This window comes from Phyllostomus discolor, chromosome 4 (genome assembly GCF_004126475.2).
Source record: "Phyllostomus discolor isolate MPI-MPIP mPhyDis1 chromosome 4, mPhyDis1.pri.v3, whole genome shotgun sequence".
In the NCBI taxonomy this organism is placed as follows: domain Eukaryota; kingdom Metazoa; phylum Chordata; class Mammalia; order Chiroptera; family Phyllostomidae; genus Phyllostomus; species Phyllostomus discolor.
Window position 1 is genome coordinate 198,538,590 of NC_040906.2, and position 14,632 is coordinate 198,553,221.

The 14,632-nt window shown below is 48.0% G+C and overlaps 1 protein-coding gene across 2 annotated transcripts in view; it reads left to right on the top strand.

Annotated features, from left to right (window-relative positions):
* MTHFD1L (methylenetetrahydrofolate dehydrogenase (NADP+ dependent) 1 like) overlaps positions 1-14,632 on the top strand; it is a 167,131-nt gene that overhangs the window by 13,971 nt on the left and 138,528 nt on the right. Inside the window, exons 7-8 of one of the 2 annotated variants that reach the window (XM_036024892.1) lie at positions 1,186-1,319; positions 13,684-13,795. In XM_036024892.1, the coding sequence (XP_035880785.1) occupies positions 1,186-1,319; positions 13,684-13,795 (246 nt within the window). Of the gene's footprint in view, positions 1-1,182; positions 1,320-13,683; positions 13,796-14,632 lie in introns of both variants that reach the window. The other variant, XM_028510604.2, reaches the window with a different exon arrangement.

Below are 14,632 nucleotides of genomic sequence, written 5' to 3' on the forward strand. Positions count from 1 at the left end.
GATGTTTTCTGTTCACGGGTATTTGCATTATTTTTTATTAAGGATTTGTTTCTAGAATGTCGAGATTCTTATGGAGACATAGAGTGTGATACTTCAGTGTCAGCTTTATTTGTATCATGTTTTGAGAGATAGGATGACGACAAAAGATTTTTCTCATAAGAGTAACTGTATTGCAGTTTTAAAGAGAAGTCAGTAAGGATAATCTGTTTACACAAATTCTCAACTTCTCTCCTAAAAATAGTCACAATAACCACAGTGAAAATGTGTTAAGTTTTAATTTCTCAAATCTGTCAATATGTGTACCTATATAAGGCTTATATTTAAGACTTAAAGGAGGAAGCTGTTAGATATAGTTTAGGGTATAAAAACCTACATTGGGATTTATCGGTGAGCAATATCTCTGAATAATCAGTATTTAATTTCCATCATTTCCCCCTTGATTGTGCATTTTTATGTTAGTGACATAAACATGAATAAGTTCTTTTTCTTGGTTATTAAAGTTAATAAGTAAATTATTGCTGGCATTTCATATATTTAAGTATTTTCTGACTGAGTACATAAAAAATTCAACTAATTCAATCTTTTCTAGTATGGCTTGAGTAAAAAAAAAAGAGGCAAATGCCCCTCCTTCTCTCCTGAACAAGCAACAATCATACAAAACTTCCAAAATACATTCCAAAGTTCCATCAGAAGATTAACTTTCCCTGGCTGGCGTAGCTCAGTGGATTGAGTGCGGGCTGCGAACCAAAGTATCACAGGTTCAAATCCCAGTCAGGGCACATGCCTGGGTTGCAGGCCATGGCCCCCAGCAACTGCACATTGATGTTTCTCTCTCTTTCTCTTTTTCCCTCCCTTCCCTCTCTAAAAATAAAATAAAAATAAAATCTTTTTTTTAAAAAGAAGATTTTAACTTTCAAGACATACCCTAGCACACTAGCCATTAAGCTCAAATCTGACATAATTCATATGGGCAATATTTTTCCATCCTTTGGATTATCGGGACGACGACTCTTAGCCACTCTGCCATAACATTTTCAAAGAAAGAGTAAGTTATGGCTCAGTCACTGTAGGCTGGTACTCACAGGGTCATACTTTAAAAGGTCGTGTTTCCTTCCGTGAAAGCTGTATGGCGGGGAGGCTCCGACATTTGGATTGTAATGCTGATTTCCATTTGGTGGGCAGGGGTCAACCTCGATGGAAAGAAGGTCTTGGTCGTAGGAGCCCACGGGTCCTTGGAAGCCACCCTGCAGTGCCTGTTCCAGAGGAGAGGGTCCATGACGATGAGCTCCCAGTGGAAAGCCCCTCAGCTTCAGAGCAAGGTGAGTGTCATACATGTTAGAAACCTAACCTCAATGCCTGTATGAGAAGAGGAGGAGGGCCAGAAGTACACAGGCTAAGTGCTCGATGTAAGATGTTGGGGAAGAAGTAGGAGAGAAAGTCTCAAATGATAGAAACAATAAAGAGCACAGGTGAATGAAATAAAAAACAAATATATATGATAGATGATCAACAAAGCCCAAAGTTGGTTCTTGGAAAAGTCTAGCAAAAGAGACACACCATTAGCCAAAATAATCAAGACAGAAAGAGGGAAAAGCAGCGTTAGGGATGAACAGGGAGCTTTAACATCAGGAAATCTATTGCCGTGATTCGCCACATCATCAGATGAAAAACTATATACTCACCGTAATAGGTGAAAAAAGTCGTTTGATAAAATCTTTTTTTTTTTCTAGAAAACCTCTTAGACAAGGAATTTTAATTTGATAAAACATCTGTGAAAAGTTAGAGCAAATGTCTCATTTAATCTCGAAAATTAGAAACATTTCTTTTAAAATTAGGAAAGACAAAGGGTGCATGTTATCAGCACTCCTAATCAGCACTATATAGGAATTCCTAGACAAGCTGTAATAGGAAGGAAGAAAGGAAGGGAGGGAGGAAGAGAGGAAAGAAGGAAGGGAAGTGGAAGGAAGGAAGAGAGGAAGGAAGGAAGGAAGGAAGGAGAAAAAGCAAGAAAGAAAAAGAGAGAGAGAGAGAGAGAGAAAACTTATATTGATTGGAAAGGAAGGCACCTAACCGTCTTTAACCCTAGATGATATGTTTACATTAAAGCCCAAGGAATCTATTAAAAACTATGAGAATTAGTAAGAGTTCAGCCAGTTTCTTGGATATAAAATGAACTTGCAAAAAAACCAACTGCACTTCTAAATAGTATACCCACAGTTAGAAAATTAATTAAAAAAAAATAGTTTCTAATACCACTGAGAATATAAGGTACCCAAAAATAAATTTAACAAAAGTTATTTCTGACATTTTGAATGAAATTATATAATTTTGATGAAGCTCATTAAGAAGATGCAAATAAAAACATGGATAAGAAGACTCAATTCCTTCACGGTACTGATTCTCCCCAAATTAATCTATAAATTTGAATAAAAACCCCGACATAATACTGTTTTGTACAATTTGACAAGTACTGATTCTAAAATTTACATGGAAGCCCACGGACAAAAACAAGACGGTTTTGAAAGAAAACTGGGGCTGTAAATATCGATGTGGAAGAACGTCTTAAAACAGCATTCAGTGGGAAAAAAAGCAAAAAGGATATGTTTAATTTTATGAATACCACTTACGTCAGATCTAAAAGCAATACTATCTAATGTATAGTTCTTTATATATAACATAAAGAAGTGACGGGAAGTGTGAATGAAATCAGGAAACCCTCCGCAGGGACCAAGAGGCGGGGCTGTGGATGGAAGGGAGGCTTGGGGCCCTTCGCTCGTCGTGGTCACGTCTGTTTTCTTACCCTGGGCGACATGCTCGGGGCGGGGGGCGGGGGAGGGTGTCCAGGCGTGTCGTTATTTTTTTACAGTTTTGTGTCTCGCAGTTTTTAATTACGAAACATTCTGATGCATTTCACAAATACCAAGCAACATAAAGAGCGCGTTAAGTACAATAAATGAGCTCAGAACAGAATCTAAAAGTATGCATTCTTTGTGCTGCTGGGCAAGAATGAAAACACGCAGGTCGTGGTCCTGCCTGGGGAGGCTGGCGTCTCGTCTGAGACTGCCGGGGCCTGCGTGGCAGGCGGGTCAAGTCCCTTTGATTCCATCTTGTTTTAAAACAGCTCCGAAGTTTGGTCTTGGAATTAAACCCAAACCAATGTGTTATTTTAGTAGTCACCACACGGTGGCAGCCTCGTCAAGAGAATGCAAGGGCAGCGTTCTGTGATGCAGAGCCCAGATTTTTTGACTTGGAAGCACGGTGGAAGAGGGAAGCAAGCCTGCCCTGAACTGAGCAGCTGTGGGGAAGGGAGAAAAATGCCTTCGCTGGCGACTTGAATGTTTTCACAGCTGTCACAGATACTTTTGCTGCTTGTAGTATCTGTATTCTTGAAACACAAAGACATCTTTTAAAGGACTTTTTTTATTATGGAAATAAATCACCTCACTTCTCTGGGATACATCTCATTGTAACTCGGAGAGCAATTAAGCAGCTTTGCTCTCCAGAGAATCTGGACATTGGGGAACATTTCTGTTTTCATAAATCTGAGAAGAAGGCTCTCTGATAGCTCACGTTGCATACACATTTGTTCCCTGAGCCTTCGGCATTTGTAACGGCACCGCCATGAATCTTAGAGCCTTTCAGCTCCCACTCTTTTTATTGCTTCATCTTCGTCGTGAAAAATATGAGGAGAAAGGCTCAGGGCTCCCCATACTTGCCTTTGAAGTGCATTCGGTGTCTGGTACTTGGCCCCTGTTCCTGGCCCACTTCCCGGTGACGGGCTCACGTCCTTGACTGCGAGGGCAAGCTGCGTCTTCCCATTTTTCATGCTCATGCTTAGCACGTCACCAGCCACTTACCTTCCCACCGGTGTGTCTCCACACTTCTGCCTGACCTTTGACTTTTCCCTATTTGTGTACCTTGCTGGGCCTTGTCTCAGTGGGCTCGTCTGCTCTCTGCAGACCACGGTCCAAGGGTGGCAGCTGGTGAGGTGCGAAGGGCAGCCGGGCACAGGGCAGCGTCCTGGGGCACCCCGGTGGGCCAGGCTGCGGCTGCTCCCACCACGTCGTTGGAAAAGCATCACTGTGAAAAACGTCAAATGGAAAAATTTGACAGAGTTGGGTTTCTGTCTTCTAACTTCATCAACGATGAATAATAGTGCATTTTAAGATTCATCCATTTAGCTTCTCGGTCTTAACAGGGATGTGTCAGGGAAGGAAAAGGCCCGGCAAAGGCTACATGTAGCTATGAGGTCGAAGGAAATTATCTTTGAAAGGCATTTCTTCACATGCTTATTTATACCTGATGTGAGACAAGAATCCCTGTTGGCTATCTGGGTGGGGGGGCTCCAAAGCCAAAAACGTGAGGGGTTTCTGGGTCGGGATGACCATGTAACCCTAGAGTCCTATCTGCCACCTCCTAAACTCCATGCAGCCGTTCAGGTTGGGGGTGACCTTGAAGCAGTCACAGCCCGCTCAGCCAGGAGGAGCTGCCTTGGAGGGTGCAGAGGCAGGCCTGACTGTCCCCGGAAAGCAGCCAATCAGGCATAGGCAGCTCTGGGTTTGAGCCTCAGCCGGTGCTTAACTTCTGTGAACTTGTCTCCTCGTGTGTAGAATGGGGGTCGTGACCCTCCCTGCCTCCTAGGGCTGCTGTGAGAATTCAGTGACACACACGTTTGCTCAACATAGTCCTTGGCACCTGCTAATATCCACGTTGACAGTGTTAACCGCTCGGCTGCAGTTAATGGTGAGTCAGGAAGGACCCTGGCAGGTGTCACCACACAGATCTGTAATGGATCACGATGTAGGAAGGCAGGTGGGTCCGTCGAGTCGTAAAGAGGTAAACCCCAGTGGGGTCCAGGATCCCTCGTTGGAAACCTGGTCTACACGCTTCCCCTTCATGGCTGGGGTCAGGGTGGGGAAGGAGAGAGTCGCTCTGTCTGTGAGTTTCCAACGGTATGTGGAAGCCACAGGACCTAAACCAAAGCAAAATCAGAAGACAGTGTCAGAAAGAGAGAGTGGGTGCCCAGCCTCAGCCAGGCCCCTCCCACTCTGGTCCTCACCTTTAATTAATGTGGCGGGGGAGCCCTTTGCTCCACAGCTGTGGACCTCTGCCTTCCCGTGATTCCCCTGTTACGTGAAAGTCGCTTTATTTCATATCACGTCTGCTGGGGGTTTCTGGTTTATTACCAATTATTCCTTCCCGGTCCTACAATGTTGAGGAACGATGATACCGACTCAGTTAAATAGAGATGGGTCCTTTGTCTATCAGCCTGACTAAACCTAAGGATGTTCTTTGGGTACGAATTATGCATAAACTCTCCGTGGAGCCTGAGTGTGAGGAATTGAGATTTGCCTTTTTGGAGTTCTATAGAAAACAGTAAGATTTCTGTATTTGGTAGCGTTAGAGCTTATGCCCAATGAGTGTGTCATTGAAAATTAAGCATCAATTTCCTGCTCTGTGTCTCAGTTTTGAGATGCGTTACGCCTTGATGTGTGGGGGCGGGGAGAATGTCCGGGCACTTGTCCAAATGAGCTCCATGCTGTGGAGCATCAGATGTCGGTGAGCAGAGCACTGGGCGTGATGCGTTTACAGAGGGCTGAGGCATAACCTACTTCCTGCGCCCCGCACTCTGCTTCCCAGGCCCCTGGAGTGGAGTGAGGCCTCTGTGGGGGTGGGGCAGATCCATGGTCCAGTGAGAATTGTCCTAGGTTTGGAGATACCTCCTTCCTCGTGCTAATGAGTTGTCCACCCTGATGCCAAAACAGTCCAAGGTGAAAGAATATTCCGCATTTCGTCCCTAGGGGGCAGAGTGGTACCTTCTCTAGGGAAGAGGGTGGTGACCCCACGGGGCTCTCTGTGAGCAGTGCCTGCTTGCTCCCCTAGCTAGCGGAGAGCGGCTCCTGCACCCGCGTTAGACACAGCTGGACCGCGATGGCCAGCGGCCTCCAGCCGTGACCAGTCGCGTCAATCCCAGCTGCGTGTATGAGAAATAACCTAGAAATAAGAGAACTGCTTTATTTTGCTTTTCTCAGAGGATCTCATTTCTCCTTCTTCTGAGCACAGAGACCCTCAAAACTAGATCAGGAGAAAGAAAAAAATACAGGTCTTTTACATTTGAAGAATCAAAGTGTGTCTTTTTTTGGGGGGAGGGGCAAAGCTAAATTATCCAAAAGTCATTCCCGGTATAAATGCAGAGCATAGCATGGTTTATAAAAGGCTTTTTAAAGTGATCTGGAAAATTCTAAACATACTTGTATTATACATAGGAAATCTTGAAAAAAGAGTAATCACTTTTCCAAGATTAGTGGGGGGGGGATCCCTACCTTTTAACCTGGACTAGTGAGTTACATGATAATTCTTTATTTATAATTTTTAATGCATTTGACTTTTAAATCTTGTAGGAAATAAAAAGAGTATTTACACACCGAAAATACTATAGAATGCTGGATTTTCTGGAGATCTTTGTTTCTCCCTACAGCTTGGAATTCCTGTCTAGTGTCCTGCCCTTTCAGCGGGAAGGAATTCTTTCCACATCGCTCGCAGGGCAGATCCAGTGATAAAAGCTGAACATCCCTCAGCTTTTATTAATAAGCAAACGAACTCATTTCTTTCTCTCATTTTTGAACTACAGTTTTGCTGGCTATAGCATTCTCAGTTGACAGATTTTTTCCCCCCTCCGGCACTATAAATATATGTCATCCCACTATCTTCTGGTCTTGAGGGTTTCTGATGAACAGGATAATTTTTTTTTTTTTTAACAGGAGAGGCTGCACGTAAACCAGTAACACAGGGTAACAGCAATCAGTAATGGTGGCTAATGTTACTCAAGTTAGTGGTTACTGGGAAGCAGGTTCCATCCTTTGCTTACGTTTTCTCTCCGATTCCACACAGCGGGCCTCTCAGGCAAGACCCTCTCTCTCCCCACATCACAGGTGAGGACACGGAGGCTCGGAGAAGGGAAGGCACTCCAAATATCTGCCATTTTAAAGTGTTGGGCATGGCCCTATTATTCAGTCACTGTTTTTATCACTGTTCCATGTCAGCTCTTCTTCCAGATAATAAAGTCTACACATAAAGTCTAGTCACAGATCTTAAAACCCAAAAGTACCTGCCAGCGTGGGTGGGAAACAGCAGCATTACCACGGCCCAAGACGTCAGACCTGTGTTGAGCTCACTGTTGTTTGAGGCCAACAGTTAATAACCCCCACAGACACCATTTTAAGAGAAGGAAGCTGAACTAAACTGAGTGCCGTTCCCTCCCGGGACAAGGCCTGGGCTGGTCCCCACCCCTGTGGGCTCCCTCCTTAGAGGGAAAGTGTCCCCTGACTGAGGGCAGGGCGGGGGCGGCACCGTCGTCAGAGGTGCAGACACGCAGGATGGCCCCATTGTTTGAGTGTTGGGGGCAGAGCCCCCGACGCAGGGACACCACAGATCTCGTGCCAAGTCCATGCCAGGGTCCCTCAGGGATGTGTGATCAGGTGCCTGAGTGATGGAGGCCCTGCACCTGCTTTGACAGGTGCTTGGGTATCCGAAGCCTGCCTCGGGTGCCTTTGGGTGTGGGCTCTCGTTCTTGCCGCTGTTGCTCCTGCCTGGTCCGGGCCTTGCTGATTAGCACCACCACAGGCGGAGAATAGAGCCTTTATAAAAGCCCCCAAATCAGGCCAGTTATTTTTAGCAAGGCTGAGAAAAGGATTTGTGACAGGATCTATGAAAACGAATGGTCGTGGGACCAAGAGCGGGCTATGTAAAGTCCCAGGCCTGGTGGTCTTAGATGGGTTAAGGTGGGCATTGCACAGAAGGATGAGAGCTCCAGGCTGTGTCCTCAGAGGGCAGCCAGTGACATCATCCCCGGACCCCTGCATAGCATCCCCTGTCCCCCCGTCTCTCCCACCAGCAGTGCCTGGCCTCACTTCCCACCCCTTCTCCTGTGCTCCTGCTCTTTAAGGGCGTAGAGTTAGAACACTGTGGTCGGAAGGTCTTAAACGTGATCTGTAACAACAGTGCAGCTTACATGTGTGTAAAGATTTCGTTTTCAAGGATTTTCATGTATTGTCGCATTAATATTTGGAAACCAGATGTTAGGCGGGGGGCCTTGACCCTGGTCATGGATGAGAAGGAGCAGAGCCTGGACTGGAACCCAGACCCTGTGGCTCCACCCAGAGTGCTCGTCCCACTGCACCTCGGTCCCTTCTGTCCCATGGAGTGGCCTCAATTTTCGGCAGGGGCAACCGAGGCCCCGAGAGTTCCTCAAAGGCAGTGAGTAGGATGCAGAACTCTCCATGAGCCGTCCGAGGTTCAGAGCTGGAGAGCATGAACATGCCAGGAAACAGCTCACTTCCCAGAGCCCCTGCAATCTGCATTCGCTGGAACACACCGTAGACACTGGAGCGTGTGGTTAGCAGGATGAGGAGAAACCACGGGGGCTGTCCTGCCTCTGTGACTTGCGTCTTGCTTAGTGACAATCTCGGAGCGGAGCGGTCACCTGGGCGTTCCCTCATTTTCGTGCTGCGAGCGAGGGTCTGAGTCTTCGTCACATTAGGTGCCCTCAGCGTGTACACACACACACACACACACACACACACACACAGTCTTTCTATGTCTCTCCAAGCCTTGCTTTTTAATTTTATTTATTTCCTAGGGTGTGAGGAAGGGAATTACTGTTCACAAATCATTCAAAGTAGACCCATCGCTAGATTTGAGGTTGCATTTTCCTGAAATCCTGGTATTTGTGAGTATCAGGGTCACTGGGAGGGGAATGAACTACCTTTCCTGTCATTTCGGACACAACCGAATATCTTTGATGTCCTGCTCTCATACACTGCACAGCACGTACATTGAATCATGGCGGAAGAGGTGGACTTGGGGGCCGTTAGAGAAAGGCCCTGTATTTGCCTTCGGGGGAAACGTGGGCAGAGGAGTGCTGTGGTCAGAATCCCTTATTGTTCACTTGGCTTGTAGTGCTTCTGATTTATGAAATAACCACAAGGTAGTTCTTAATTTTAAAGGCCAATAATCTAGTCTACTGATCACCGAGCAGAGTGGAAAAAAGAAACCTACCCAGTTCCTGAAAGGAAAATTCTCCCCGGATGAGATCACTTGGTGTGCATGGACGGGGGGAATGTCCTTTGGCTGAAATTGTTCTTCTCCTATCTTGCCAAAGTATGACAATATCTGAATGAAAATGGTTTGACAGTCTTATTTTTGGGGTACTTACGCGGCCATTTTATCATTTCTATTTGATAGTGTGCTTAATATTTCAGCAAAATGTGGATATTGATCCATCGGTACGAAGTAATACTCCTGTGTTCCATTAACGCACATGAAGAATTAGACACTCTGAGCTGGACTAGTGCATGCACAGGCAGGGGCTCTGCCCACGAAGACTCTGCCCGAGGGAAATCTCCGCATCGGGGAACGCCGCACCCAGATGGCAAGCATCGACCAGGTGCCCGTTTCTGTGCTAAAGCCACTGATGAATTCCTAATTGCCAAAAATGGATTTTTGATTTCTTATTTCTTCTTCTTTTTTTTTTTTTTTTGGCTTTTAGCTTGCTTGGCCATTGGGTATCATCCCAACCGGTCAGCCACACACACACCTCCCCTCCCAGTCCTCACCAGAATCCCATCCCCCGCTCCTCTTCACTTACCATGTGAGAGGAGCTCCCCCCGGGGGTGTACTTGAACCCCTTTCCTTCCCACTCTCCCCACTTCCCTCAGAGCACCTACCCAAGCTGCTGGCTTTAACTGCTCCTGTGTGCTGACCGGTCCCAGCCTGTGTTCCCCTCCTCACCGACCGTCCTTAGCTCCAGGCCCAGCCGCCTCCGCTTTGGTGTCTCAGCATCGGGCTGGCCCTCTCACCCACTCCGAGGGTCAGCTTTCTGGGTCAGCTTCCGAGGACATGCCTGCGATGGGAGGACAACCAGAGACAGCAGCCCCGTCGGGCAGCTGCTTGTCAGCACCTTGGGAGATTTGGCACTTACTGGAAAAAAAAGTGACATTTCATGAAAGAAAGGAAGAACACCTAACTCGTTTTAGGGCTTTGCCATGAGATAGTCAAGGAACCTCCATGCCATGTGAGGTTTCAGGGACACTCTGTTACTGCAAAGCCCTGGGAAGAGTCTCCTGCGGAACATAATCTGGCCTTTGAAGCCACGAACTGGGCTCTGGGCTCGCCCAAACCAAGTGAGGAGCCGCCTCCCTTCCTCAGGGGCCCTCCCTGCACTTTCTGTGTGTGTCAGCTGCCAGGAGACACCCAGGGACTGAGCAATGATGCCCGTGTTGATCCAGGTGTTAAATAGGAGCTAAACTTACCTTCCAGGCTGCATGGATAAGATAACTAGAAACTGAGTGTTTAAGCATGTCTTTCCTGTCCCAGAGGTTCAACCTTTGTGCCTCCACCTGGAAGCGGCCAGGATTTAAAAACGAAGTACGTAGGCAGGGACTTTGTTGCTAAATCCTGGTGGCCTCCGTGTAGGAGTTGGCAGGTGAGTGAGTGTGTTCACTAAAGAAGCCTGGATCTCTCTTATTCTCTTGAGTGACTGTAATTGTAGAATCCCATCTCAGCTGGAGAAAGAACCTGTTACTGATTTTTTAAAGTACTGTTCTTCATTTGGAACTGTATTTTCTGAACCGTGCTGATGACTTCTGGAGGGCATAGAAACAGGTTTTAGAGTCCCAGGTAATGTCAATCATAGTTCTTCAAAAAATATCTCTCAACTTTTCCTTAACCCACCCCAGGTTTTGGTCTACAGTATATTCGGTTCTCATGCTTGAGATTCTCAAAGGTGCCCTTTTGAAACACACTGATAGCAGAAGGTAAATTCTGTCTTCTAGCCAAGGAGGGTGGGGCTGTACTCTCTAGAGTTTAAATTGTAAAATGCATTTTGTTTGCTAAATACAAAATTACGATCTTCCTTATAACTTTGCAAATCACATCTTTCCTCCTTCTCCATGTTTCAACACTTGCACCCCCCCCCTTAAAAATCAGTGAGCCAGAGCAAAACATTTTTCACGTTATCTAAACTCTCCAGTCCTTCCATATGCTCCCATATGCTCCGAGTTAAATGTCTGCATATCTGTGTCTTGCTATTGTTTTAACATTTGGTCTTCTGCCTGGGGAGTGGGCGGATCTCTCTAAGCTGCTTCAGCTCAATTCTCAGCAGAGCAAACAGTATTTTGTTATGAGGTAAGGTTTCAGGCCGGGCTCCAGCCAGGGTCTTTCCCACTGGGGAGGAGGAAAGCAGAAACTGCCAGTGAGACGATAATTCTCCTTGAATCCTAGCTCATTAAAATCATCTCTGGTCCTCAGTGGGTTATTTATGGATTTGAGCATTGAGCACTTTTCCCTTCCAGAAAGAATTAGCAGCTAGGATGTGATCATTGCTAAGGGAGGGGACTTTGGTCCTTTCTCTGCGGGCTCTACTGTCCCCTGCCCCCGGCTGCTTGTTAGCACAGCCCCCGTCAGCGTTGCACTGAGGTCCGGAGCTGGGGGGTCAGGCGGGGGAGGTTGCCGAGATTTATCGGTAATGAGAAGGACAGGTTGTAGCCGAGGCACCACGTGGAGGAAACTAAGTGTTCTCGGGGGACTTGTGTGGACCTGGGATCCTTGGCTCTTTCCGAAATGAGCATTTCAGTCTTGTACATATTAACTTTTTATAGATGTTTTAAACCTGTTCTGTGTTTGTGCAGGAAAATACAGCAAAATGGCGTTTCTTATCTGCTCGCCATGGTCGACAGCATGAAACACTTGTGTTTCTCTTACACCTTTCTGTAGCTAAATATCTGCATGGGTGCAGGTAAATGCAGATACGGATTTATTCAGATGTGTGAAATCCTCTCTTCATAAGAACACTCCCCCCCCCCCAAAATACAACATCACCCAAAAATCTGTCTCCCTTTCAGATCTGTCTGTGCAGAACACGTGGCATTAATGCACTCGATTGTCGGTAACGGGGGCTATAAACGTTGAAAGTCGGTTGTCCAGCGCGGTGGCCATGGACCACAGAGCAAGAAAAGAGGGGTGGTTTTAGCACGGACTTGTCTTGTTAATGTGATTCATACGGTCGGCTCACAGAGACACCGTTTCGAGAATTCGTCTTCTTCCCGTGCCCAGATGCAGCGCGAGGCGGAAAAGCAGCAGGCACCGTTGGCTCGTTGGCGGCGCGCCGTGCATGCTAATTCACCCCGTCCTGCTTGCACGACCGAACTGATCAGCTGTGTCTGGGATGGTGCTTGGCTTTATTGGCTCTTGGGAAAGACGTGCATTGAAGTGGTTACGTGCTCCTCATCTGTCAGGGGAGCTGGGAGCTGCCCTGGCTCTTGGCCGTTTTCTCCATAAATCGGGCAGGAATGTCGTGGGTTGGCTTCCCCTCGCTGCCACCTCTTACCCTAAGGTGCGTGGGAGACTAGCTGACACGGCCTCTTGCCCAGACGGGGTGGCAGAGGCGCTGGCTGAGCTCCGCCCCGTAGCTTCAGCGGTCAGCCTGTCGAAGCTGAGGTCGGAGCGGGATGCGTGGCGCACGGCTGTTTCCCGGGGGGTTGGGGGTGATAGTGGCAGGCTTCCACGTCTGTGGAAAGAGTCACGGAGGAGGGGCCGTCGCTTGCTGGAGAACAGAGGGCAGGTAGCTGCCCTCTCTTTCTCCTTTCTAGAGGATTCTGTGGTTGGGTCCATTGGGGCAAACAGGACGTACCATAGACACTTGTCACAGCTGAGCCTCAGTTTCCTTGTCCATTAAGTGGGTATCGTGACACCACCCTGGCACATTGGGGATCTCCGGTGAGACAGTGACAGCAGCCGGCACACAGCTGCAGGTGTTGCCATTGCCCCCAAGGCTCTCCGAGTCCTCCTCCGCCTCTCCCCCCACCTGTGGACCCGGTGCCAGGTCGTGGGTTGCTTCCTTGGTACCAGGACAGGTGGTCATTCTTCTGCTGAGCTCCAGCCAGCTGTTCCCCCTGCCTCTGGACATGACCTTCTACCAGACACGTCCCCCCAGCGCTGCACTGTCGAAATCCCAACGGGACAGGCATGATGAATGTGTTTCATAGTAGGGGCTGCATTCTTTCCTTTTCCTCCAAAAAAAAGAAAAGAAAAGGGAAAAAAGGCAGTTTGACACGAGACTAACCAGAGCCTCAAGGAAAATGAGATTCTCTGTCAAGCTCTTGAAAATCCTTCCGTAGACCGAGCACGAGGGCCATATGGCTCCAATTGTGAGTGTATGGGCTGGAGGCCCCCTGCGCGGGTCGGAGCTTCCAGAGGCCTCAGTACATCAAGTCCCATCTTCCTCCTAAGCCCCTGTGTGAATCAGGATACCACCCCCCCACACACACACAGTGCGCCTTCTCGCCTCCTCCCGTGGACGGTTTTCTTGGCCCCACCCCTTGTCTTGATGCCGCGGTGGGTGGGTAAAACATGTAAAGGACAATACCTCGCATATTCCATGCACTGAGTGACTGCCCCGAAGGAAATTTTCGTCTCCTTTTCTTTCTAGGATATGGTAATCACGTTCCATCCGTACTAATGGGGGCCACGTTAGTAAATCCGTAGCACGATTCTGCCCATGTTATCAGTGTGGAACAAAACTCTGGAACTGTGATTAATCTATTATGTCGAAATCATTTGACATAGATCGTTAATCGTGTCCTTCTGCTACAGATTAAAACATGTGTGGGGGGTTTCTTTTTCTAGCTCCACGAGGCTGACGTGGTGGTGTTCGGCTCGCCCAAGCCAGAAGAAATTCCCTTTTCTTGGATACAACCAGGAGCTACTGTACTCAACTGTTCCCATGACTTGCTCTCAGGTAAATGGGTTAAAGTAGTTGCTGGTCTGCTGATAAAAACAGGTGTGATTGTTACGAGACATGTTAACCTTATTCAAAAGAGCACGTTCCTGAAATGTCGGTCACCGTCTGTATACAGACACAGGATAGGAAACTGAGAGTGTCGACCTGCCCGCCTTTTGAGTTACTGACACGGGAACCACGTGGCCCGGCAGAGAGAAGCCGGGATGCCAACCCCAGTGGTCGCCTCCTCCCCCTCCTCCCCTGCGGGCCTCGCACATCAAGCAGTCGAGTCAGCCGTGGCCTAAAGGGGATCATTTGTACATGCGTGAGGTCAACTAAAACTACTGGTGTCCACTGTCACTTAAAAAGCTGCAGAATCCTTCCTCCCAGAGAATCTCAGCTCAACCTCAACGCAGACGGAAAGAGTTGCCGGGAGGGAGGGAAGATGGAAATCAGCCCTCGTGCGTCCCTGATTTCCCCTCGCAGTCCCCGCCCGCCCTACCCCACTGAAGGTATCGCAGCAGTGTGACAGTCACCAGTAGAACCAGAGGTGGTGTTGGATTGGTGCCCATGTTTGATGGTGTTTTGCCATGGGATCCAGGAACGCCCTAGGCCACACCAGGCCCCCCCACCGTTAGGGCAGCTCGAGCTATGCCAGCCCTGAGCACCGGGGCACCCGGCCAGGGGCAGGCAGGAGGCACCCTCCTCTCACTCACAGAAGATACTCTGAGGCCAGACAAGCTCTGGACCCCCTTCTGCCGACCTCCCCGAGTTCCTAGGTACTGTTTCAGTGCAAGAGGTAGAGAGGCGAAGGGAGGCAAAGGACCCCTCCTCCCTCCTTACCTGTAGCCTCCA